General features: G+C 35.1%; 1 protein-coding gene across 3 annotated transcripts in view; it reads right to left on the bottom strand.

The window, feature by feature from the left end:
* Positions 1 to 229: 229 nt before the first annotated feature.
* Positions 230 to 27,954, bottom strand: part of EDIL3 (EGF like repeats and discoidin domains 3) — a 399,456-nt gene continuing 371,731 nt past the window's right edge. For all 3 annotated transcript variants that reach the window (XM_029942553.1, XM_029942554.1, XM_029942552.1), the window contains 2 exons: positions 24,317 to 24,472; positions 230 to 3,227 (listed from right to left, as the gene is read on the bottom strand). In XM_029942553.1, coding sequence (XP_029798413.1) covers positions 3,078 to 3,227; positions 24,317 to 24,472 — 306 coding nt within the window. In that variant the 3' untranslated portion in view covers positions 230 to 3,077. The remainder of the gene's footprint in view (positions 3,228 to 24,316; positions 24,473 to 27,954) is intronic.

The following is a 27,954-nucleotide window of genomic DNA, read 5'->3' on the forward strand; positions in this document are numbered from 1 at the left end:
TTCCACTAAATTTTCCACAGCTGAAAGGAACAGGAGAAATGCACACATTTTAATAATTTGAGGCAAGCCAAGTTAGCTGATATCAATGTGTGTTTGGAGGCTATTTTAACTTCTGTGTTGTTGTTATTGTTGTTTTTTAAAATGCATTTGCTTAATTGTCCTGTACAAAGAAAATGTAAAGCAAGCATGTAGTTAAGAGTAGTGGGCATTCACATTCAGACAATTCGTGTATTCTTACAAATGTGTTTAATTACAACTGCTTCAAAAGTACCCCAGATTTTCAAAAGTTTTATTTTAAGTTTGAAGACTAGACAAGGTCATACTAATTTTACAACATCCTACATGATTTAAGTATATATACAAAGAAAAAAACCAACATTGGAATATTACACAGCTTGAAAGTTTGCAAAGGTACTTGTGTCTTAGTTACTTCCATACTTACTGACACATGAGACGCCAGCAGTGAGTATTATATTTCATAATTTGTTGACTAACAAAGATACAATCATTAGTACCTAAGTCTTCAAAATTCATACCAATCCTTATGAAGCCTTTCAGAAAGAGAAAGTCAACCCTGAAATTAGAATTAGTGCCTATGATAAGTGCTTTTGACAGGACATAGATAAAATGGAGATGTTTAAAAAGTTATTTTCAGAAATTATAAAACTAGCATATTTTAGCTACTCTATATAGTGAAGAACTAGCTGATTTTTCTGTGTGTTTTGCTTATGAGATTTTCTTTAGTGGGAATTTACATAGAATAAATTTGTTTCCCATTGATGTCATTGATACAAATGACACAACAGCTACATGCTACTAAATAGTAATTGTTAACATGACCACATGTGGGAATCCCTTTGTGATCATGAATTTGGGCAGCATGGGACCAACAGGTATCCAATTGGCCATGCCATGTTGCTGAAGAACCCAGAGAGTAGAGGGAAAATGCACAAGCAATGTGTTTCTAAAAGGTAGCAAGTATAATTTTAACAAACTCTCTTTTGAAAATATTTGCTTAAAAGCTACCAGAAAAATAAAATTCAAAACACCACAAAGGCCATGAATAATTTTGAGAAAGTAAATCGTTAAAAAGCAATACTCAGAATTTTTGTAACGTACTCTGCTGAGAATGAGGAATCGGTTATGCATAGTCTGCAAAGGAGAATGGCTAAAAATTTGGGACAGTAGAGGTTCAAAGAAACAGAAGGCAGTGGCTGGACAGTTAGTGTGTGTATATTGTTGGGCCTATGTAATTATTTGTAACAGGACTGTAAAATGTAGAGAATTGAAAATATTTAAATCTTACCTTTAAAATTGTATGAAAAAGGTAATAAAAGATGCTGACAAATGATCACCATTTCAGATGCTTCAAATCAATAATTTCATAAGAACCTGAAGTAGAAAGCCTGTGGGCATAGGATAAGTATGTGGCTAGCCAGTCTGTATTTTGCTCTTATTAAAAATGCCATTATGATTGACTTTCCCTTTAAATTCTTCGCTATGATTGAAAAACACTCCATATATACATCATTAAGAAATGCTGTTAACACATGGACAGACAAGACAGTAACAGTCTAGTGGCTTTTGTTATGCAGCACAAATAATAGAGGGGAGAAAAAAAAACTTTTCAGCGTTGCACAGGACCTTAACATTTCATACACATACCATACTTTCTTTTCTAGGACCCTTAATTTAAAACTCCAATAATTCTGTGTCTAAGCCTTATAAAATAAATACTTGTAAAGCTTATAAATTAGAGGTTGAGGACTTTTATGGAAGCAGTGTGAGCTTTAATTTGAGAGACATGTCAATGAAACCTCCATTGTCAATAACAAATTGTTATGATAATGGCTTATTTTTTCAGGACCTCAAAAGCAAAATAAATAGAAATCAATTTTCATCTTAAAATGATGTACTACTTTGTCATTAGTAAATATTTTTCTTTTCACAAATAACTACACAACGTGCTTTCCTGGGAACCCACTACCGGTTTCACTCAAGTCTCAATAAAATGTTAGTTTCACAGGAAATGCAGAGATGAACAAAATGAGGAGTATGCTTGGCCAAGCTATGCAGCATGATGTTAAGATTTGTTTGCTAAAAATGTCTTAAATAGGGGAAAAAATTTCATTATTCTAAAGTGAAGATAAGGCTATGTAAATAAGATCAAAACAAAGTTTTAAATTCCAGTTTAAAGGTACATCATACAATTTTGTTGTTGCTTATTTTGCAAAATGGTAGTATTGGGTTTTTTGTAAAGGAAGGTATTTGGAAATACATAGTTATAGCTTCCTTCAAAAATAGAATTGCAGATTCAATCTACTGATATTAAATATGAGCAATCTACTGATACACAATCATGTTCCATATTTATATATGTATACACGCACAAATATGAACCTCCTTTTAGGCAAATAATAGGAGTAAACTCAATTAGCAAAAAATATGGACTTATTCAGTCACTATACCATATAAAGATATATATGAATAGAATAAAAAGGAAAAAAATCGCATATTTGATTAGAAATAATGGAAGCAAAATGAGAAATATTATATCAATTAGTACTGCCTGTTACAGATTCTTCAAAATTCTGTTCTAAACACTGACAGTGTCTGGTAGGCACAGGAAACAATTATGATAATGAAGAGTCATTACAGAAGGAAAAAAAACTTATTGCTAACATTGCAATATTCCTTTATAAGAATTAGCTGAGTATTGATTATAAAAATTCTGTCAACTCTTGCTTCTACTTGATAACTATGAGATTTTTTTTAACCTTGCTATCAAGAGTGCTACGTTCTTTCCTTAATATATTTCAACCATTGTGAATAATTCAGAAAACAATGACAAAAGTAATTCACAACTTAATGTGATGTTGCTTAGAAATTTAAACAATGGAAATTAAATTAAACCATTGAAAAGGCAAGCTTAGACCTCCTTAAAGACAGTGGCCTACCGTAATGTGAGCACTTTTTCATGAAAAATCCCATTCAGTTTCCTACAGATTTTGCACAGTTCATTCCGTGGAGATATTTTTAGGGAGATAGAGAGGAGGGATATGGGGTGTGGGATTTCCTCACTCTTCCTCTGTGCAGCCCAGCAGCTCCGACCGCAGGGTGATCCTTCCGTACCAGGACCAGGGAAGGATTCTTATGTGACGCGCATAGATGGGAGGGTCGATGACATTTTTCCTGTGCGTATCATTGTCAAAATTGCCCTGGAAAACCTAGTAAAGAAGAGCAAAGGATATCAATGATCTAGCCTTATTTTTCTTGGGAATTATTTTTATCATTTTCTTGTTTGGGGCTTTTTTCCCCCAGAAGTAAGATTTGAGAAGTAATCATGTTTTTCAAAATAAATTAAGGTAGCTTCTTTCTAATGATTATTTTAAAATTATATTGTCAAGTAATGTTTAATTTAAAGAGCTAAATAAGCGGTGCCTGGGTGACTCGGTTAAGCATCTGACTTAATCTCAGCTCATGTCTTGATCTCAGGATCCTGAGTTCAAGCCCCACTTGGGCTCGATGCTGGATGTGAAGCCTGCTTAAAAACAACAAAATAAAAATAAATAAGACGAAGTCGGGTGTCAAAGGCAGGAATACATATACTATTGTTTTCATCTGCCTATCAGGTTTTTAAAAATTCAACAGATATTTATTTTTTGCCTATGTCACAGGCTGATGTTGATTTTGCAGCTTGCTGTAGGTGCTCTCTTCCGAGGAGTGACTCAGAGATCCAGGCTGCTTACAAATCGCAGCCATCATCTGAAACATGGGGTCTCCATGTTGACAAATGGTATGGCGAGAGAGAGTTGTTAGCCTGTGCAGGATGTTTTAAAGAACACAGTAAAGAAGCAGCTTACATCATTTTTGGATACATATCATTGACCTTAACTAAAAACATGACCCCGCACAGCTGCAAAGGAGGCTGGGAAATGGAGAGGAGAGCATGGATATTTGGTGACCATAGCACTCTCACAGTGTCTTTTGCTCACTTTTCACATAGAGAACACAATCCCCAAGAGATAACACTATCCTATTTTGAACTCCTTTTTTTGGGGTGGGGGCTTCTCTATTAATTCTGGCTCCATACAATACCGCTGTGATCATTGTGACTTACAATGTTCTGACATGTTGGCACTGTATTATTCTTCTCTATCTTCCTTCTTTTGTTTCAAAGCTTTTTTTCAATGCATTTTAGGTCCATTTTTCTCCCAAGAGACCTTTACAATAACTTTGAAAAGTGCTTGCTTCAGAAAAAACAAAACCAAATCCTGGGATCCTGATAGAAATGGTATTAAATTACACATTACTTTGGGAGAAATTAATGCATTCATAATATTTAGTCTTACTTGAAAATTCCATCCTTTTTTAACCTAGAGATTCTGAATACTTATTATTGAAGTAATAACTGTTTTATATTCACATTTTCATTTCAGCTCAACTAGAATAGGAAACATCTCTTCAAAGTTTCCCCTTTTAACTTTATGAGGCATCTTATAATTGGAAGATAATTTTCTTTCTTGCTTGAGATCAAAACATGACTATCTGGCTAAAGGGAGACCTGAGAAGAAAATTCCCCAAAGGGGGGGCGGGAAGCTCCATCACTACATGAGAGAATATTTAACCAGTGTCTTTGAACATTCTAAAATTAAAGGGAATGTTTTAAAAATGGCCTTCTACAATAAGTTGGTTCAGTCTCACATGATCACACAAAGTCCTCCAGATAGAGGAAAATAAAGATTTGCTCTTTAAGGCATCAGGCAGCATGGCACTGATTAATAGAAGCAAGAGACAAGATGGCGTAATCTTTCTGTTGGTCCCATGGAAAGAATGTGTTTTGTTGAGGGCAAATGCAAAGTGCCATCCCTATCTGGTGGGGAATAATTTTTCAACCTGACACAAAATATATCTCAAAGGCTATATTTGAATAAATATTTGCTGAAAAAGAGAATACCGAACTGTGCCAAGTCTAGAATTCATCATCCTGGCATATCTGAATCCATTTTCATTTAATAGGAATTTTATCCTCAGCAATGCTCAGGCTTTGAATTGACCAAGCAGGAACTAATTCTGGATTTTAAATGTGTTACTAAGTAACAGTGTTTATGTTAGCAAAAGCTCACAGGGATAGGACATACCTCTACAAACACTCACCAGAACTCCATAGAGAGGTGGTCATTGCAAAAGCAGAAAATAAGAGAGTATATTCTACAGTTTCCTGACATTCTCTCTGACATATGATGTTGGAGTGAAATGTTTCACTGGAATTGTGGTGTTACAATTTAACATAGAATCGCAAATCTACTTTTATAGCCCTGCTAGAGAACTTCATGTATATCTTTGGGATGATAGAATTTAAATTCATTAACTTTCATCACAAGATCTATAACAGTCCAAAATATAGTGTTATACCACTTCTTAGGAAAGATATATAATAAAAAAACAATTTTCTTTTAAATCACTGGTCCTCAGCACAAGTTTCAATAAGAAACTATCAACCCAGAAAGGAAGAGTTGACATATTAGTTAGACTTACCTTTTTATAATGGGGAATATATTTAAAGAAACTACATCAGCTCTGAAATTGCAGACAACTGTGACATTTCTGATTCAATGTGTGAAAGTCATAAATATTTGAATGCTCATTAAAAAGATTAAATGAAGTTTCACAAAATAGTATATTAAAACACAAAAATTTTCACACAAAAAAACAGCCACAGTCTACATTGTAATCACCCAAAGTATGGCCTAAAGGTAGTGAAAATATACTTTTAATTTTGGAGGTCTCTCAGTATTGACACCGTAGAGAACACCAATCACATACTTGTAACTTCTAACATGACGTCTTGTACTTGCTGTGCAAACATGTGGCCCATGTACTGTTTTCTGGTCTCTAGCACTAGGAAGATCTTGCTTAAGAATTGTGGCTTCAAAGTTTTACCCAGCAAAGGAATGTAAATGCAGTATTCTTAGTTAACTTTTAAAATTGTGTAAAAGTTCTAGCAATGCATTTTCACATACACACTTTAGACATATAAGCATCTTGATCAAAATCAAAGTCTGAAAAGACTGATGGAAAACATTAAAGGAATCTCCACCGAGAAGGGGAAAATTGTTTATGAGAAAGATAGTTTGAGAAGTTTTTAGGAAAGAGTCTGCAAATGCTTCAGTTTCAGCAGGAGGCTTAGCTCATTAGCTGATAACAAATTTGCAGACATGATAATGCTTAGAGATCTCTCAGGCTTTCCCCAACATCCGAGGCCTCAAGGAAAAGGCATTGACAGTACTTTGGAGAGGCTTCCACAGTTACAACCTAGAGGATAAGAGAGAAAACTACAACTGCCTCTGTGTGACAGAGATCTTGTATTCTGCTTTCCAATGTCAACTCTCCTGTGATACTAGTTAAAATTCAAATCAGATTCTAATGAAAATCCAACTTGTAACACAGAGAGACTGTCAGATAAAACAATTAAATGTTGCTTCCAGGAATGTTTTAATATTTTTTCTCTCAGATGAGACTTGTCATTTTTCATTAGGGACAATGGTCTATTCAGGACAGAGCAGACATCATCATTGGAGACTGCCAAGAAGCTTGGATTATCCTTCATGACATAGTCAGAGAGCTGGGCCATATCTCAGCTTCTATTAGCAGCCATGTACTATATACCTGTGTTTCACAAGTGTTGAGGAATTCTTTGGGGATTTCCTATACATACTACATATTTAGAATGTCATCTTCTCTGTGAAGATATTGTCCTAAACAATGCATTAAAAGTTTTAAAGAGACCCTCACTGTTCTAACCGTTTGGAATCTATATGTTCACCTCCAGCAGTTTTAACATTTTTAGCTAGTCCCCCTGCGCTCTTCAAGGCTAATCAGTCTGTCCATTATTAAGGTGTTGGGTAACCATCAGTTCATCCCTATGGCATTTTGGTTGCCCCTTTCTAGATTGCATTCTTTCTCTTTTGATATGAGGAGACTAGAATGGTATCTGGAATTCCAAATATTGCAGAAATACAAGGGTTGAATAAGCTTACTCAAGTTTTCTCTGTTGTTTGTATTTGCTTTGGTAATGGGGTTAAACATACCAATGGCTTCACTGATATGTCTGTATACCAATCTGATATCCTTAAAGGATAAAAGATAAAGATAAAAATCCATTACCCTAGAATGGCATGTGTGTGTGTGTGTGTGTGTGTGTGTGTGTGTGTGTGTGTGTGTGTGTTTGGGGCAGGGAAAGGAATGGAAAGTGAAAAACAAATCTTATGTGGCATATATAATTTCAATTATTTATTCTTTCATCTAGAGTACTTATAACAAAGTTAGAAGAGAACAGTCATTTGCAACTCTGATCCCTGAGAAACCCTGTTTTTCTAACTCTACACATGCAATGGAAGAACCTGAGACTTGGAAAAGAAGGTATAGACCTACCAGGACCAGTTTTTCTCTAACATTTCTGAGATGGCACTTCAGCCATGGCATCATATTCCTCAATATCATAGGGTAGGTATGCTTTTAGATACTTTGGAAGTCTGTCTTTTTATTGGGTTGACATATGCCTCTTTCTAATTTCCATCTATTGATCCTAGTGCTTTATTATCTTTTGTAAAAAAATTTTTTTAAATGTTTTATTTATTTTTGAGACAGAGAGAGACAGAGCATGAGAGGGGACGGGGCAGAGAGAGAGGGAGACACAGAATTGGAAGCAGGCTCCAGGCTCTGAGCTGTCAGCACAGAGCCCACGTGGGGCTTGAACCCACGAATGTGAGATCATGACCTGAGCTGAAGTCAGGGGCTTAACTGACTGAGCCACCCAAGTGCCCCTCCCTAGTGCTTTATTCTCAAAAAGCATAGAAGATATCTAAGTAGCAAAAGAAAAACACTAATAATAACTAATATAAACCTCTAAAAAACTCACAATTAGTGCATGAGGATAAACAGTTGTGGTTGCTTAAAAAATTCCTCATTTAAGTTGATCTTCAAACTTATCATCCTGACTGCATTCTATTGGATATCCTCCGGTTTAACTATGACTCAATTAAAGTGTGGATTTATCTGGATATAGTATGTAGTTATGACCTGAATGACTCAAAATATAGAGTGTATCTTTGTTATAGATACAATACTTCTATCAATGCAGTCTAAAATGTAAAAACTATTATATTACATTTCGGTCATGAATGATGACTGATGGTCAGATAAACTTACAACTTTGTCATAGAATTTCTCTTAAGTCATGATTTCCCCCAACATTTTACTTGTAAAAGAAATTTATAGTGGATGTAGAAATTTATATTTATTCCAATTCATTTCATTTTATTGAATCATGACATTTTAAAAATAGCAATTTCAAGTTAAATTATGATCTATATAAAAATAGTAGAAATTTAATGAACATTACAGTTAAGTATCTATTTCATAAAGTAACCATTTATGTGTTATGTGAGCATAAAATCTGACATTTGTGAGTGACCTAAAGGACTTAAACTTATTAGTTTATGGTTCAGTATCATAAAAAATTGTTTTTATATAATTATTCTTAACATTACTGAGGGATGCCTGCATGACTCAGTCAGTTAATCTTTCACCTTTGGCCCAGGACATGATCTCATGGTTTGTGAGTTCGAGCCCGAGTCAGGCTCTGTACTGACAGCACAGAGCCGGGATCCTGCTTTAGATTCTGTGTCTCCCTCTCTCTCTCTACCCCTCCCCTACTCATACTCTGTCTCTCTCTTTCTCAAAAGTAAATTAACCATTTAGAAAAATTTTAAATAAAAAATTACTTGAATTTCTTTGGACTGTCAAAAATTTCAGTTATAACTTGAATCAATGCCTTAATGATTTAAATTTTAATAAAAATTTTCACAGAATTAGTATGCACAAATGAAAGTAAATACGTTTATCTATTTGGATAGTGTTTATAAGAAAGACAAGTTGTTTCTCATTCTATAATCAGATTACTAATATGTCTTAGGATAATTTGCAGTTTTTGTTCTACTTTCCTCCATATTAAAGTATTCCAAAAATCAAGACTTTTCATTAAAAAATAAAATAAGAGGCTTGTGTTAAAATGTATAGAAGAGTATGTCTTAAAAAGTTTCAGTTAGTGGTATGAATGTATCACAGTTAAAAAAAAATCTTATTGTAAGTTTTACATGTATGAAACTTCTGTTAGTGATTGGATATAGAGTCTGAAACAAAAGTTTGATTATTTTAGCCTGCATAGACTCCAGCTATTATTCAGTGAATTCAATTTTCTAGGAAAATTTATCAGCATCCTGAAACCATTTCATGATTGAATGGCTGGTATATCATTCTTGATGGTTTCTCTCCAATCAATTCCACTAAACCAATGAAAGTCTGTAACAAAATTAGTCTAAATATAAGTACATTCTTTCAGATGTAATAAGGAAAGAAGAAATCAGTTTCCAGGTACATTCCAACATTCTAGGAAATGTTCCTTGAAAAACAGTGCATATTGAGAATCCCATTCTAAGACGGGCACACATACATAAAGAAAAGGTTTTGTTAGAGAGAGCAAATTGTGTGAATCAGATCTACATTGATTCTAGTCTGCAGAAGAAGGAGTTGGGAGATGAGCCCTCAGTATAGGACATCCCAACAGTGCAGCTGCAAAAATCCTCACTGGTAGAGAGGAACAGAGAGCTGCCTCAATGTCTTCCAACCTAAGTATCTTGCCCTCCAAAGGTGAAGATAAAGTAAGGCCATAGTCATCCAAAGAAATTTATCAGCAGGTGAACATATCTGTGTAATTCAGGGTGTGTCTAATTGAATATAGTCATAAGGTTTGCAGATGTATGTCATTCCAATGAAGAGAATACAGTTCACACAACTTTGTGTGATATGAGTGTGCAGTAAAATATTAACCTTACTCCCAAAAGAGGTCTGATCTTTGCTTTCAGCTCCTGTGAGTTAATCTCTAAAACCTTGTAACATCCTGCATGATAAGACTCTCTTTGTTTACATGGGGGCCTTGGGCCTCGCCAGAAAATCTATGCTAACAAAGTGATTTATGGTGGGGGCTTTGGACCAGCTTGACCACTGCAGGGGTTGGAAACTAGTCAGCCTTGCAGGCAGTAAACCATGTGTACATGAATGAGCCTCAATAAAAACTCTGAACGTCAAGGCTGAAGTGAGATTTCCTGATTGGTAATACCTAGTGTATACTGCATGTCACGTATCATTGCTGAGAGAGGTTTAACACTGGTCAAGAGTCCGAGAAAGAACAACAGAAATCTCATGCCTAAAGCTCTCCTGGACTCTGCCCCATATATTTCTTCTCTTGGCTGAATTTTTTTAGAGTTTATTTATTTATTTTGAGAGAGACAGAGATAGCATGATCAGGGAAGGGCAGAGGGAGGAGAGAGAGAATCCCAAGCAGGCTCCCAACTGCCATCAGAGAGTCCTATGCAGGTTTCAAACTCATGAAACCATGAGATCATGACCTGAGCGGAAACCAAGAGTCAGACAGCTAATCAACTGAGCTATCCAGGAGCCCCTCTCATACCTGATTTTTATCCGAATTCTTTCAGAGTTATAAACTGTAACTGTAGGTATAATAATTTTAAATGAATTCTGTGAGTCTTTCACCTGAATTATCATACCTGAGATGGTCTTGATATACCTTTGAACACAGTTGATGTCAGAAGTGAGGGTGGATTTGGAAACTCCCAAACTTGGTAATGAGTAATTGATGTTGTAGGGTTATAGGTTTCACTGAGGACTTTTTGATATTTGTAACATCGATTATCTGAAAAGGGACCTCAAATGTCTCAAAGAATTGTGCCCCAAACTTGCTTACCCTAATGTGCCAGGTCTGTCATAGATATTCAGTCTTCAAACTAATTGTGAGTGTATTCTTTTATGATTCTTTGAATAAATCCTAAGGTGACAACCTGCTGAAATTTATTTACTGTGGCCTTGAGAACACTTTCTAAATCTTTTATTCTTAGGTTCTACTTGCTCTATTTTACTTGTTCTTTTTATTTTTATTTTCTGGATGATATTTATTCTCATGAACATAACCCTAGCAAATACATCAACAGCTAGTGTTACTTTGTTCTGTTTCATATTTCAGTAACAGAACAACTTGCCATCTTTATTCTTTTGTATTTCTTTAACATCATTTCTGCAAGAGCTTACACATTCCATGGGGAATATTACTTTGACCATCTACTAGGGATTAATTTGAAATCCCTGGGAAACTGCCAGGTTTTTTGAAAGCTTTAGAGCATGGTGACATATATAAATCATTCTGCACCATATTTCATATTGAATACCAATTTTTATCTGTGTTCCTTTCAAAATGTTATTTTGTTCCACAAGCCCTTTTAAAAATCTGGACCCTGGTTCCTTCAGATATTTCTTTCCTTCCTGAGTTCCCTCAATGAAATTAGATGAGGCTTTCAAACTGCCTACCCAATGACTTAACTTCAAAGGCCCAATTATAGGACATTTTTGTTTGATGGGGGAAGTAAAAAGAAAAACATGGGGACAAGTTCCATGTCTTTCTTCCACTAGTGCATGGATCACTTTAAACCATTAAAAGGAATATATGGATTCTCTGAGGAAATGAATTCCACTCCCATTGCTGCCTTCAGGGGATTTCTTGCTGCTCTGAAGTTTGTTCTCTTTTGTAATTATGTAAAAACAGAGGTCTTTGGCTTCAGGAAATACTGCATTTCACTGAACTGATCTGGCTTTGCTTCATGTTCCTTGTGTAAAAATATCTGATTATATCTCAAGAAATCTTTACTAACCCACATATCTGATATCCACTTAAGAGTTCTTGCAGTATTATGTGCACTGTATTGTTCTTCCTGTTATACATTTTTCTCCCCAAAATGCACTAGTGGGAGATTCTAATAATAATTTGGCAAAACAATGCAAATATGTTAGTTTTTTCTTTCTACTCTGACAATAAAGAGACTTTTATTGCTTTTCAAACTGTCACACACAGTAATTAATTTTCCTGTAATTAATGCAAAAGCTGGTTTGCTGATATTTAATTCTTGAAAGGGAGAGGGCTGTGATATCTCCTTAAAATTCCTTCCTCCTTAGGTACTCTGGTGGCTGGGAGTGTTAGGAAAGAGGAGGGCATGGCACATCTTTGGGAGTATTTTTTGAAAACTTTTAACCTCTCGTCTCTCATAGAAAGGCTCAGCTGACCCATAGAAGTCTGAGATGAAGGGGTGTCACTCTCCACAGGAATATCACCTTCTCCATTACAGGCAAGCTAGCATAGGTTATACCTGTGAGTCCCTAGTCCACTGAGAGAGTGACGAGTTGAGCTAAATAATTGCTGAGATTCAACCCAGCCAGACTAGAGGGGCACAGGGTAGCCAACTCCATTCCATCTGTGATTTTCTTGCAAAGCCTTAACTCCAAGTGGCTGGGGAGCCGACCATTTCTTATAAAGAGCTGGAAGAGCCTCACTGAGAAATTCATAAAGCTTCTGTTAATTCTTGACCCTGGAAAAAGACCCAGAGAAAAAGCAAAGCAAAAGTTCTCTCTGTTGACTGTTCCCTTCCTTCTTTCACAGTTGCTGGCATTTAGAATGCTCAGTCTAAAAGTCACTCAGTAGATAGGACACACCACCATATATAACTTCTTTTATGATGAAAGTCTCCTTAGGAAACAAGAATATCCTAGGAAATATATCACATAGGATGATTGCCTATAAAGGTTTATGAAACATAAAATATGCCATTCTAAACTGTGGCTATATATTTAAACTCGCTGATATCCAGCACTCAGATTTTGACTGCCATAAGCAATAGTCCTACAGAAGAAACAGAACTGGAAAGTCATTTGCTTTTTTTAAAGTTTATTCTAATTTATTTTAAGAGAGAGAGCAAGTAGGGTAGGGGCAGAGAGAGTGAGAGAGGGAGACAGAATCCCAAGCAGACTCCACACTGTCAGCACAGAGCTCCATGTTAGGCTTGAACTCACAAACTGTGAGATCATGACTTAAGCCAAAATCAAGTCAGACCCTTAACTGATTGAGCCACCCAGGTACCCCAATCATCTACTTTTTAAAGACATCTACAGGAGATATTACCAGGAGTAGTAGGAGAGTCAGAGCATCTTATTTTTTCCTTTTTAGTCTAACATCAGAAACGTCAAAATGCCTTTTCTCTTTTCTATAAAAGTACTAAACAGTCTGCCTCTCTAATAAAGCTCAACACTCATCTAAGAATTTCCTAAGTCACACAGGGCATTTTGCATTGTATCAGAACAATCTGTAGTCTGACTCTATGCCTTCGTAGGAGATATTTCTATGATGTGGCAGCAGAGAAATTGGTGTCTGATAATTTTTCCCCCACCTTAGGAACCTTTTCCTCACTCCACATCTCTTTGAAGAGTTTCATCCTATTTTGGTCAGAAATGACTTGTACAGAACTATATATATGAACACAGTAGTGATTTAAGCATTCAGCGATGTGTCTTCTAAGCCAGACTCCTGAGGAGGAAAGGGTGTCAGGGAGTTGGAGAAGATAATTCTGGAGATGGATGATGAGGTGGCACAGTGAAATCTCAGAGATGAAGCAGGTTGTGAGGGTGTCTGCATGTGTGTGCTGTTTGACTAAGTAGAGAGGAAAGACATCCCCACTTTATCCTGTCTTCCGTATGTGTGTTCTCAGAAGAACATCTCTGATCTAGCTGGAAGATCTGGGAGATCTTTAATGGAGACAGGGTTGTAAGGTATAAAATTTGGGATATACCTGTATCAAAAGAATTCATTGCTGATCTGAAATTCAAATTTAACAGGGTGTGCTGCATTTGCATTTGGCAAATCTAGCAGCTGTAAATGAAGAACATAGAGTAAATGGCCCTAAGTTGAGCAGCTTCAAACTCTGCTTAGGTCTGAGCTGAATCCTGGGTCTTTTTGTTTCCATGTATTGAGAGCACAACGATTATTAAATTATATTTGACATCAGGAGGGAAAAAATCACCTTTGCTAATGCTTATAGATATTGCTAAACTACCAAAAAGAAGAAAATAAATCGAAGGTGAAATGTTGCTGTGTAAAAGTAGCATGTTTTTCACTCACTTATGAAGATGCCTTCCTTTAATTATTATTGACTATTTACCATTTCATTTATCTGTACAAAATTAATTTTATTTTTAGCTTTATTGGAAAGAAGGAAATTAATTCCTGTGTTTAGTTTTCTGGGGATTTTTTCTATAGGAAATTTGGAAAAAATACTCCTTTCATGCAGGTTTAATCACTGGGCTCATCTTTAATTTTTAAAAATTATCTTTTAATCAGCTTTGTGTCTCAAATTACACCAGAAGCGTTATGATGATAGAAATGTGTTGTCTCTATAAAAAGGGCCCCATGGGGCTTAGGACCTTAATACCTTGAGATCCTTCCATACATGTAAGTATGCTTTCTCTTTGAGATCCAACAAAAAGAAGTACGGACATGAGTGTCACTGTCTCATGGGTCATTTTATAGGGTGTGGCAGATCCAGAAATCCTTCAATAGTTTCTCTTAAGCATGCAACTATGACAGGCATCTTTTATCCTTTTTCAGATTTAAACTGATGAAAAGTAGAGAAAAAGACTAGGACATTAATTCGTTTTGAAAGTCAGCCTTTCATTGCTCCACACATTACAGCTGAACGTGTGATGGTCGACAGTAAAAACAGCATACCATGTGGAACTGACATCCTGGAGGGTTTTTCCACGTTCAAAATATACATATTCAGCAGTCAGAATATTAGTAGTTTGGTAATTATTTATAAATGAGATGGGTTCATATTTTTTGCTGTATTCTATAGTAAAATGGGTAGTTCCAACAACCAAAATAATGACGTTTTTTTCTTTTACTCAGACCAATTAAGTGTTCATTTTCATAGTGAGAAGGATAACTATCAGATTCTCATTAAATAGGACTCTATTTTTTTAATAAAAATATTAAAAAATTTTCACAGCTAAGCTCTGCTATTTCTTTCAGGTTCATCTGCCTTTTAATGAATAATAACATTTTTGAAGTTGAAACAACTTATTACGGTTTTATAACCTTGACCATTCTATTGGGCACCTATAACTAATCAGTATTTTTAGTATATTAACATTTTCAATCAATGGCTAGGGTCATAGTTGGGCTAACACTTGATGGTCCCTCACAGTTATAATATAAGCATGATTTAATAATAGAATGAGTAATTATTTTCCATTGAGCAATAGTGTCATTATACAATTGTGCTTAATAATATATGTCAAACATAAACAGATATTCAGAATTTTACTGTGGATATTTTTTTAATTTCTGATGAGTGATGGTGGATTAGGATGACAAAAATTAAGACACCTAAAGTTTTTTGGTGTTTGAGCATTGGGAAAACTAAGGCTATATATTTAATAATGATATGTAATAATAAAATTACTTTTAATGAACATTTTACTTTAGTAGCATATTATGTAATGTATTTCATGTGTTTTTCACACATTTTTTCATTCATGCAGAAACATCCATTACCTAGAAAAACTATATGGCTTCAAATTTTAAGGCAGCTTATCAAATTTTCCAGAAACCAAGAACTTCTTGTGTTTTAGGACATAAGATAATTCACACACACACACACACACACACACACACACACAAACACACATATACACAATTTGTCCCTCATTGCATTTTTCTGCATTGTTTGCTCCTTTCTCCATTGTCAAAATCAAAACCACAGATCCAAACTGGCATCAGTTAGGCTGAATTTGTAAACTTGGGCTTAATATGTACATAATCTGACTGCAGTTTCAACCTCCCCCAGAAATGCAGTCTTAACTGGTTGGTCAGGAATTTTCTGATGGGCGCCAAGAAGTCTGCCACATGGGCTCTCTCCTTCCCCCAGAGGAAGATGAAGTAATCGGCCTGATAAGACTCCTTGCTTTGACCCCTTAGGGAAGGCAGTCTTGCCTGGAACAATCCTCTTGTGCTAGTAACTCTTGTTCTACTCCCACCCCTCACCCCCCATAAAAAATTTCCATTTTGTACAACTTGTCTGAGCTCCCCCTACTAGCTGGAAGGAATGCTGCCCATTCATAAATCACTTAATAAAGCCAGTTAGTCTTCAAATGTACTTGGTTGAATTTTTGTTTTTTAACACCTTGAACTTCTGTCTTACTGAGAATGAGGTTTCATAACATCTGTGCTGGGATGTTATCTGTCACTAAATAGGAGTCATAGCAGCAGGCATGTTTTTCTTCCTCCTTATTCCCAGCCCCCTCCCAAATTGTTGAGTTTTATGTATTTTGTGCCTGATGTTTTACCTTTTTTTCCCCTTCTACCTTATGGTGTGTCCTCAGATCAGCATCCTTTTTCTTTTTTAATGAGGAAGATTAAAAAATCCAAATGCCATCTAAGAAATGTAAAGGCTTCAATGACCAAAATTAAGCACACGTTTTATATTGCTAGTGTTTAATATAATAGAATGTGAAATAACATACAAAAAGTTTTCATTGCAACTTCAAAATTGATCCTTGAAGAAAGGCAATCAGCTTTCTACTGCTGTCTCCAAACAACATGAAGGACTTCTTAATGAGCTCCTTCAGATCAATGGCTTCTGACTGTTCCTGTGATTAGTCTATCATTCTAGCTTGCCTTTTATTTCCAGCATTTAGCCAGTTACTCGATTCTACAATTATAATTATTGAAGTCACTAACCCTCTTCCTGCTCACCTCCATCCCATAAACCCCATTTCTCAGTCCTCTCTTCCTTTCCTTCTCATAAACCATGTATCCTAGGTTTAGGAACAAACATCTTTGGGTTGGCAGAACACTCGGAGTTCATGTTAAACATGGAAATGGAAATCTAGTCCTCCGTGTAGCTCATCTGCCCTTGTCTATTTGTGTCTGGAGTTGCATCCAGTCTTGTGCCTTGTTTCTGACCCCAAGCCCCATCTCACAACTGATTCTGATAAGTGAGTCCATGCTGTGCTGTTCTCTGTGCACCTTAATAACTGCTATCACACTTCCCCCTGGTGAAAATATGCTGCTTTCTGAATTTAAATTTGTTCTATGTGGTGGTTCTTTCCCATTCCAGCAGGCAGATCCAGGTCTGCAAATGTTTTTTCACTCTGATAGATCAATTCTTCTATACTGGATTTTTTCCTGAGATGTGTGGCCTTCTTGGTCCCAGGCCTTAGTAAATTTAACAGAGACCCCATTCTCTTTTTGTCAAGATCATGAATTATAAAAGCTACATAAGGAATCATCGGATTTCCTAGAATTTTTGTTGGTATACACAAGTTATGGCAATAACTAAATGTCTTTATTTACATGTTTTTACTAAAAAGTTTGTCTCTGCATGTTATCAACTTTTATTTACTTTTGGTGAACAAATTAGCCCCTAAGACTGCACTGCTATTACTTTTAATCTCTTAGTTACATGCACTTTTTTGTTCTTTTCTTGTTTTGCATTAAAAGTAGAATCATGACATTAACTATTATCTCTATAAACTCCTGGGCAGAGCATTTTAATATAATTGAAAATTATAAAGGGTGACTCATCATTGAACTTTACATTCTGCCCAAACAGAAACATTCTTAGGTGGTGTCTTAAGTTTGGAAATCTAATAATAATAAACTAAAAATTCACATTTATGTAAATATGGGCAATTGTTTATTCTTCATACCAACACATATCCCAGAAAGGTCTCATAATATTGAATTACGATAAGGAAGAAAGCAGATACAATTTTAAATAAGTTGATAGCAGATGGTGTTTATTTAAATAACACTGTTCTTATTTTTATACAATGCTGAAACTACAGCATTGTTTCCTTAACTCCGTTCCAATTAAGTCACTCACCAAATACCTAAGTAAGTACACTACAGTGACTACATATACATTTTTGTCATGTAGGGGCACAGCTCATTTGCTATTTTTGAATCCGAGTGCTTTGTGTAGAGTCAATTCGTTGTCAGAAATTGCTTTCAGAAAAGCAGCATCTTCTCTTTCCCTCCCTGCTTTATTTGAAAATACTAACAAGACTCTGAGTGGATGAGACTAATGGTCTCCAGGCAAGACCCAGGGACTCTGTCCTTGATTCTGCTGCTCAGAGACATGGCTGTTCCACCGTGAAAGGCTAATTCGCCCCCTTTCACTTCCCCCTAGCTAGAATCCTTCTCACCCAGTGCCATGGGGGATCCCATTTATTTTACCTCCCAAGGGATTCTGTAGGTTCCAAATTTCTGATCCCGGTCAAATTTCAAAAGAGCAGCCTGGTAATTGACTACTAAATTGACATCCCATCTGACCTCTGCCTCACTGAAGAGCTGGACTTCTGAGGCTTTACATCTTCACATTTAATTTCAGCTATCTGAGTGCACGCTTCAGCAGGAATGAAAGGATGCCCTGTGGCATCTGTCCTTACTGATTAATTTGAATATATCCTCCAATACAGATTATGAAGGTTTTGCTAACAGGGATTGGTGGAGTTGTTGCTTTTTTTTCTTTTTTTCACATCGATCTTGAGAAAAGAAAGGAAGTAGAGAAGAATGAAGAACTCTTTTTCCCCTCTATTGGAGAGTCACAGACTTTTATGAGATGAGTATAATTTAGTATTGTTCTTATCATTCTTAGGTTGTTCTAAGATTGTGTTATTTATTTCCTACACTTGTTTTATCAAGTTTATAGTTTAAGTCTTCAAAATGAGCTGACTCAATCAAAGGTCTTCCACCATTCTCAAGTTCCTCCTTAGACTGGAGTTTCTCTGAATGAGTATTAATGTCACATTCTTCGAGGTGCTTTCCTACCTAATGTGTGCTCCTAACTACTTAGATCTGTTATTTAAATTTAAAATTTATTTAAAGCTAATACATGTTTGCTTTCTGGTGTTCATGAGAGAATTGACAAATGTTAAAATCTAAACTTCCTTTTGGAGACATTGATTCATATTGACTTCCACGGAAAAATTAGTGGCCAGCCAATCCTAAAGAATTGTAATATAATGCATTCCATTCTGACTAGAAAAATCCAAAACTATCCTTAGTTTCAAACACTTAAATTTGGTGCCAATTAGAGTCATCTTTCCCACATACGCTTATTATTCAAATTAGCTGGAGCCTCTGTAAACATATAGATTCCTACCTCATCCCCAGAAAGCTGGAGGCAGCACACAGAAATCCGTATTTTTTAACAAGCTCCCCCACCCCTGAATGTTATTATCAGGCAATTTTGGTAAGCACTGAATTAGAGTTCACCAAGATGTTACAAGATTGTTCTTGATGAATATGTGGCATTCATCTCTCAGAGCCAATAAAATCTTACTGGAAACAGAGTTTTGGATTACGTTCTTTTATGGAATATCCAGAGTATAGTTGTAATTTTTTTCACTTATGCTTTTTAAAAACCTGGATAATTTCAGGGAGGGAGACAAAACAGAATATTACCAGCTTCTTTTTTCCCCTGGAGAAGAAAGCCCCCATGGTGTGAATTCAGGTTTATTTAAGCACCATGACATTATGACTAATATATTGGATAAGAAAATCCATTTTGATTTCTAATTTTTCCATATAACCCTTCCTGAAATTTATTATTGTTTTACTTTGGCTTATAACCTTAAAAATTAAATACTGAAAGTGTCTGTCAAACTTTGCAATTTTCCTGCTAACTGCAATAAAAAACAGCTCCAGGCGTATAATACAAATGTCACTTTCATGAGAGCAAAGGAACATTTGACTTTCAAATAAAAAAATGTATCTGAATTCATGTTGTAGAGAAATATAAAAGTTGGTTAAATGCTAGAAAATGTGGACTTGAAAGAGAAAAATAAGATTGTAGAGATTGTAATGAGGTAGTATCAACATGTGCTCAATCACGAAAGATTGAAAATGTGTAATTTGGGGGAGCCTGTGTGGCTCAGTCAGTTAAGCCTCCGACTTCCGCTCAGGTCAGATCTCATGTTTGTCGGTTCTAGCCCTGTGTTGGGCTCTGTGCTGACAGCTAGCTCAGAGTCTGGAGCCTGCTTCAGATTCTGTGTGTCCCTCTCTCTCTGCCCCTCCCCCTCTCATGCTCTGTCTCTCTCTGTATCAAAAATAAATAAAACATTAAAAAAAAAAAAGAAATCCTTGTGAAAATGTGTAATTTTGTCAAAAAATAAAATGCTAAAATAAATTACAATTCTTATATAAGCTCTGAGAAGGTAGTGAGAAATTGACAATTCAATGAAGAGAACAGGCATCTAATAGAAGAGAAATTCTCTTCAATTGACTTTTGGCATACACACACAAATATACATACATAATATCCATTGATACAGACATTTAGGAACTCTTTTATACATATATACTTTTTTCTTGACATTGCTTTCCTGAGGCTTAGTCCATGATGACTAAAAAAAAAGCTAGAAAGGACATATACATTTTTTAAAAATTTGGCATTCCTACATTTTTAGTATTTCATTTACACCACCTACAGTAAACCTAGAAAATTGCTATTATTTTGAGATTGTTTTTCTGAAGTAATCTTGTTTCTGGATTTGTATCAGAATTCAATATGAAGAGCCTAAAATCTATTAGAAGAAATAGGGTCAATAAAAAAAGAAAGACGAATAAAATAATTAGAAAATTTTGTTTGAAAATGTTTCCTTCGAAAGGTATGTGCAGAAAACATTTCACTAGCACATGTTTTGACCTGAAACATTCAATTCATTTATAATATTTGTGTAGATGAAAGCTTATAGTTGAATTTGCACTTGTAAACATTGCAGATGTTTTCCCTATGGAAATTAACCATGGAAAAGAAGACCCAAATAATATTAGGAATCAATAGGAAATGGCTTATTCAGAAATATTACTTTCTGAGTTGTATAAGGCTTTTGTAAAGGAGAAGAGAACACCTAAAGAGATTATATAAAATTATAAGTAATATACATACATTTTGATTGGTATATATATATTTCCAAGTGTTCAAAGAACTTTTGCAGTTCCTTATATATAGACTATTTCTTTATTGTAATAGTAATTGCTATGTTCTAATGTGTAGTTTATTGATATTTGTCATTTCCTTCTGGAATAGTAAACTTATCTAAGGCCTTTCTTCATCATAAGAAATTAGTTATAATACCATAAACAAACTGGCTAAAGTTAATTTTAAAACTCCAGTTACATAGTGTGAGTTTAGCCAATTGTTATGTTTATAAATATTAAAATGGTTTCACTCTTCAGAAATTTTTACATCGGATAGATGACACTGATTTATTGGCTCACATAAGAATTCTGGCTTCTATCCTTTTAACTGAGTATCAGTTTACTCTCATAGGTGACTAACTTGCCTGGTGGGAGCCTATTTCTTTTTTTTTTACAGTAAGACTTATTTGGGGAATGTCAAAATCATGTTTCATAACAAATGTGGTTCCTAAGTCCAAATAGTCCAAAAAAAGCTATGGTGGATTTTGTGCTTCTAGAGGTAGGTTTCTGGGGCTTTACATTGATTTGAAGATAGACTAACTTTGTATGCTACAAAGCCTAAAGAAATCACTGCAATAAAAAAAAAAACTATAGCAAATAGCGAACAACAGCAAAACCCAACTGGAATAATTTAAAAACTCAATTAAACTGAAAGGCTTAAAAACAGAAAGAAAAGTGGAAAAGATGCAACAAGTAGGAACATGAATAGAAATATGATAGATTTAAACCCAATTATATTAATTTTCATATGAAATATAAATGGCTTAAATGCTTTAGTCAAAAAACAGAGGTAGTAGGATTAGAAAAAGGAGACCCATCTATATGCTGCATAGAAGAAATGCATTTCTAATATAAGGTACAAATAGGTTAAAAGTATGAAAAAAATACACATACCAACACAGCATTAATTAAAAGAAAATGGGAGTGCCTCTATTAATAGGAAAATAGATTCCAGATCAAAAAATATTTCCAGGAATAAAGGTCATTTTCCAATAATAAAGGAGCTAGTTGATCCAGTGGAGTCCACAGTCCTAATTGTTTAGCATCTTTTAACATCAAGGAGGGCGCCGGCTGGGGCAGGTGTTGGAGGGGGTAAGCGTTGGCGGGGGTTATTGATCTCATAGTTCAGTTTTTGAATTTGAGCCCCCTGTCTGGCTCTCTGCCCTCAGCACAGATCCTGTTTCTGATCCTCTATCCTCCCTCTCTCTGCCCCTCCCTCACTTGTGCGCGTGCATGCGCTCTCTCTCTCTCTCTCTCTCTCTCTGTCTCAAAATAAATAAACTTAAAAAAATACATTCAAAATACATCAACCAAATGCTGATATAACTACAAGAAGAAATACAGAATGTCACGATTATAGTTGGAGACTACCACATTGCTCTTTCCATAATTGATAGTACAAGTAGACAGAAAATCAGTAAGGTTATAGAAAATCTGAACACAATCAAGAAGCTTGATCAACTTGATAAAAATTTTATATATATTTAAGACAGATAATGAATTAAATGTATTAACATGCAAATGCCTAGTCTATTAATTTAAGGAAAATTAAAAAAATATTTACATATAATCATGAAATCACATGCTTGATGTAAATGGAGTCAAAAAAGTATTTAATCAGAATAATTTAATATTTTTCTTTATACCTCCTCCTCAATCTATACAAGGATTATGCTGTAACAGATATGATTTTTAGTGAACATTACACATGGAAAATGTATGAGAATACTTATCTATTTTAAAATAAATTTTAGGGGGGAAGGGAGGTGGTAATAATGGAGGAGGGCACTTGTGGGGAAGAGCACTGGGTGTTATATGGAAACCAATTTGACAATAAACTATCAATAAAAAATTAAATAAAATAAAAAGAAAAAAATACAATTAATTTTAATAGCTATATAATTTATGAAGTTTAAAAAGCTTCATTTTATGGTACATATTTACATTCTCCATGTATCAGAATGCCTAGTGTGAAAAGGTGAAGAGTAGGAACTGAAATAATTATTTGCAATAAATCACAGCAGATATTTGTCTACAGACCGTAAATATATTTGAAGACAGTTTTACAAAACAAACCCTATATCTACTCAATCTAAGATGCTATTGATTAGAAAACATGCCATTATTTTAGGTTCCTCTAGAAAATAATAAATGCCCCCAATTAAATTGTGACATTGTAAGATATACCAATTACTGAGATGTTAAAATGTAAAATGTTTGTGTTCTGAGATGTTAAATGTATCTCTAGATGCTAAATGGGTGTGTTCTGAGATGTTAAAAGGTAAATAGCTGTGGATTTTATAACCTAAACCTAAAGACATATCACCCCTAAAATGAATTTCATATGAAGTGAATTCAGACTCTGTTGACTCACTGAAATAGCTATCTAGGCTTAGTATTTCTGGGAAAAGTTATAAATTCTCTGCCTTCAATTTTTGAAAAAGCAAGATATCTCCAACTCTCTACTAGTTAATAATATACCAGGGAATAAAAGAACTGCATAAAATGGAAAAAGTCATTATGAACTCAGAAATACTTAATGTATTATATTTCCCCTCCAAAACTTTGAAATAAGAAGTTTCTGTCAATGTCTTCAGAAAGCTAGAGTTCTTAGCTCAAACATTCCAAGCAATGATTGAGTGTCAGTGTCATTGGCTCAACTGAGGCTACATTTTAGAATATGATCCAATTAGTTATTGATATGAACCCTGTGCACTTCCATTTTCCAGGGTCCCAGACAAATTCAGACCAAAAGATACAATAGAAAAGTATTTATAATGGTAAGAACTTTTAGAAAAACAGTTACAAATAATATAATATATAATTGGATGTGACAATAATATGTATCTATTATTATAATATTAAAACAGCTTACACAGGTTAAAAAAACCAATTAAACCTATGAATTAAAACACAATGAAGGAAACTGAGCAGAGAAACATCTGTATTTTAATTTTGACGCAACAGTATAATAGTCAAAATTTGCTCATTCTAAAATTACTAATTGTCAAAATAATCAAGGAAATAATTGAAAAATCTAGTTAATTTTTCAAATATTTTTTGCCAAAGTATATTTTTTCTAATACCAGTAATGCTTTTAATAGTAAAGTTAATAGTGACACATATTCAGACAATAGCTATTTATATGTGCTTTAAGATAAATTATTCAAGCTTCTACTAGGTTTGTAAAATATAAGCAACTTTTGCTTAGCTGGATCTTAGAGAATTGATAGTATGGAAAATGTTAGAATTTTTATTTAACATACATTTTTCAGGGGATTTAGCCATGATTTTTAAAAATATGTATAAGCAGTTCATTCAGTCAAACTCAGCTAGAGTGTGGTCCTTCACTTTGAATGTGAAGACACTTACCTTGTCTTTTCTTTGCTTTTCATCCTGGTATACAGTCCACTGTTCTCCATCATTACTGTACGCGAGTTTGTAGGAACCTACGAACTGCACATGACCAAAATCTTTAGCTCCTTGTGTAATGATGCCAGTTACTTTGGTAGGAACCAGAAGGTCCACCTAAAAAAAGGAAAAGACATAATTTAAATGCCACAGCAGAGTCCATTATAAATGTGCAAGTCGCTTGAATTCAGGAGATTAAGTAACATACATGCTAAAATCAAAGATCTACTGATTATTTGTATTTTGAAACTGATGACTGAAGATGTTATTGGCTAATAATTTTGATTTTGCCACTGGATAAACTTAGTTGAAAACTTGAATAACTATTTTGACCTTTTTAAAATAAAATGATGGTCATTTCAGTCTACCAATTGATTATATATTAAACCGATTCATCTAGCTTTGTAGTTTTATGCAACTGAGGTTGTACAGGGCTGGCAAGGCTGACCTTCTTGAGACAACTATTATCTTCCAGGGGTTGTGCTTATAATTCAGTATCTGACTTTACTGGTCATTTCAATTTTAATAAAATCAAACTGTAGTTGTGTACATATTAGGAATAAAAATAACATTATATGGATTCACAGTTAAACATGAAATAAAAAGTCAACATTATTTCCATGAATTTTAATCAGTTCAGGAATATATAGTTAAATAATAGTAATCATTGAACAATGAAAATCTCATTCAGAAAATTACAATCCTAAAAATGTTGAGGAGGAAGTCGGGCATTCTTCAGAAATGAAGGAGGAAAGTATGCATCCGTGACTTGTGGGATCTGTGCTCATGGTGCGTCTGTTCCTACAAAATACATACTTATAAAAGCATAACACAATGCAGACTCAGCAAACATTAAATTAGTCAAGATGTGATGGAAATGCAAAAGAGCATTGATTTTCATGAAAAAGTACACATAACATTGAATAATTTAGTGTAATTCTTCTTCTCTAATTCATGAAACTTTTCTTATATCTTATTATGCTAATATAAAAAATTATAGGAATCTTTGTTTTCCATGAGGACAATTTTTGTAAGAGCTTTACCTTTAGGTTTATTAATGTTCCTTGACCTACAGCTTCCGCTCTCCATCCACAATAGGGACCTACTTCCTCCTACTTCCTATGACTAAGTGGCCTGCTTACATTCTTGATCTTATCATCTTTCACTGTCATGATCCCATGTGTGACCTTAGTGGCTTTAAACCACTATGTCCTTTTGTTTCTATTTCAGGTTCTTCATCCTGTGAGATGTATGGAGCCACAAGTAGACAGCCATGGGTCAGATATAGTTCATGAATGAAAAAGGAGAGCCAGGGCGAAGTGTTGAATAGATCATATTTAGTGACTGTATTTAGATGCTTTTCAATAAAAATATGAAAGAAGTTCCCAATATTTAATAGCCTAGGAATATTTCTTTAAAAATTCACAGGGGATTTGACCACTTTTTGGAACATTGTTTAATAAAAGACACGAGACTCAAATTGGACAATGGATTAAGACAGAAAACTACCTTTAGTGCTTTATTAAAATATTTTAGAAAGTTTATAAGTAGAAAATATTTTTGTTTCTAAAAATTTCCTAACATGCATTATAGCATCTAAAATATCTGTCTCACAGCAAAACAAGGTGGCAAAATTATAGTACCAGGGAAGGAGACTGTTGTTGCCTAATATACAGTATGCTAAGTGCTTTCTTGTGTGTCCTCAATGAATCCTTTCTACAGCCCTGTACAGTACCTCTGATATGAGGGAACAGAGCCTAATATATCATGATGTGTCATCCGAAGGTAGATAGTAAAGGGAGGAGCCTAGATTCAAATCCATCTTTCTGATTCAAACTTCCACCATACATAAAAATTCTCACTCAATGATTTCTTTCTATTCTTTGTGATTAAATTTCAGAAACTTCTGAGAAATCGCAAAGCTTCCTCACCACAGTCATTAAACTTACAGCAACTCTAAGCTCTAAACCAAAAAAATCCTGGATTTACAATATGAGAAGAGCCCCCTGTTTTTTTAAGGTTTATTTACTTTTTTTAGTGTGTGAGAATGAGAAAGAGAGAGAACATGTGCAAGTGAGCTAGGGGAGGGGCAATGACAGAGGCTAGAGACAGAACCCCAAGCTGGCGCTGTGCTGTTAGTACAGATGTAGGGCTCGAACCCACGAACCCTGAGATCATGACCTGAACTGAAATCAAGATTTGGATGCTTAACTGTCCAAGCCACTCAGATGCCCCAGAAGAGGCTTGTGTTTTAATATTAATTTCCTCTCTGTTCTTCACTTGTGCAGGCTTAAAAATATGGATTGCTTTTGTTGTCCTAAATCCAAATATAATTGTGCAGACACCTAGGTATCACCACTGGTCTTCAAAATGCTCTTAATGTTCCTGACACCCAATTAAATGGGCAAAAAAATATCTTACAATACTCTGAGTCACTGTGTTGCTGGCAAGGCTGTAAACACACAGGAACTCAAACTGTCACCAAGAATATGAACCCTTCCAAAGCTCGATTCTTTGGTCTTTAAACTTCTATGAGTGTTTAGCTATGATGACGCAATGAAGAGTCTTATAGCATATCTCTTTTTCTGTGGTGTTTCTTAAAGTCAGCTGGGTTTCCTGCTGGGTGGAGATGTTTTCTCCTTAAGCTGTGTGTCTTGGCTCTTTCTAACAGATATGTTTTTCTCTCACTCTAACTGCTCCCCTTCTCCAGCTTTTTTTTTTTTTTTATCTAGAAATGTTTTTCTTTTTTGTTCCAGTTAAGTCAACTTCTCCACTTAAATAGTCAGCAATCTGTTTCAAGCTGGATTTTGTCCTAAAATTTGCTCCACTAAACGTAGACTACCAGGCCTAAGCAAACTTTCTTTAATTTAAAAGGAATCAGCACCCCACACTTAACATGATGGTGCTGCAACAGGGCATGTACAGATCTCACTTTGAAACACCCTCACAGACATGTCATCCTCATGTTCAGCATGCAGGATGATCCCAGAAAAGCTCATTTTTTTTGGACTCTATGCTAACCCTTGGCTCATGATAGGCTAACACTTTGCCTTCTTATAGATCTGAGTTAAAGTTGTACTGCAAACATGCTAGACAAAATGCCTTCAGCTGTTTTAGATAGACTCTCACCTCCCGAGGTTTGGCTCAAAGACAGCAGGTTATTTAGGGCACTGAACGGGCATATGGGTAGACATTTGGTTTCCTGCTATGCTCTTCATGTCTGGATCTGTATTAAATGTGCCTTAAATGTAACAGTCCCTCAATAAAAGTTTTGCTGGATTGAGCTAAAACTACTTCCTAAGTATGTTCCATGGACAAGAACCAACCATGTCTAATGAGGCCACAAGGTACCATAGCAGAAAATGCTGAGTCTTTCTCTTGTTTCTCTACATAGAATAACATCACTGGTCAAGGAAATATATTATCACCATGGCACCAACTCATTTTTACTGGAAAGACAACTAGTTAAAAATATTCTCCAATGTTCTTATTGTAAGACACAGTCTACTGTAGAGGAGCTACGTGGTCTGGGCTCCCCCAAATGGCTCTGCCTTCACTAGCTATACGCCCTTGGGAAACCTACTTTATTTCTCTACATC

This window comes from Suricata suricatta, chromosome 6 (assembly GCF_006229205.1).
Source record: "Suricata suricatta isolate VVHF042 chromosome 6, meerkat_22Aug2017_6uvM2_HiC, whole genome shotgun sequence".
Lineage (NCBI taxonomy): Eukaryota > Metazoa > Chordata > Mammalia > Carnivora > Herpestidae > Suricata > Suricata suricatta.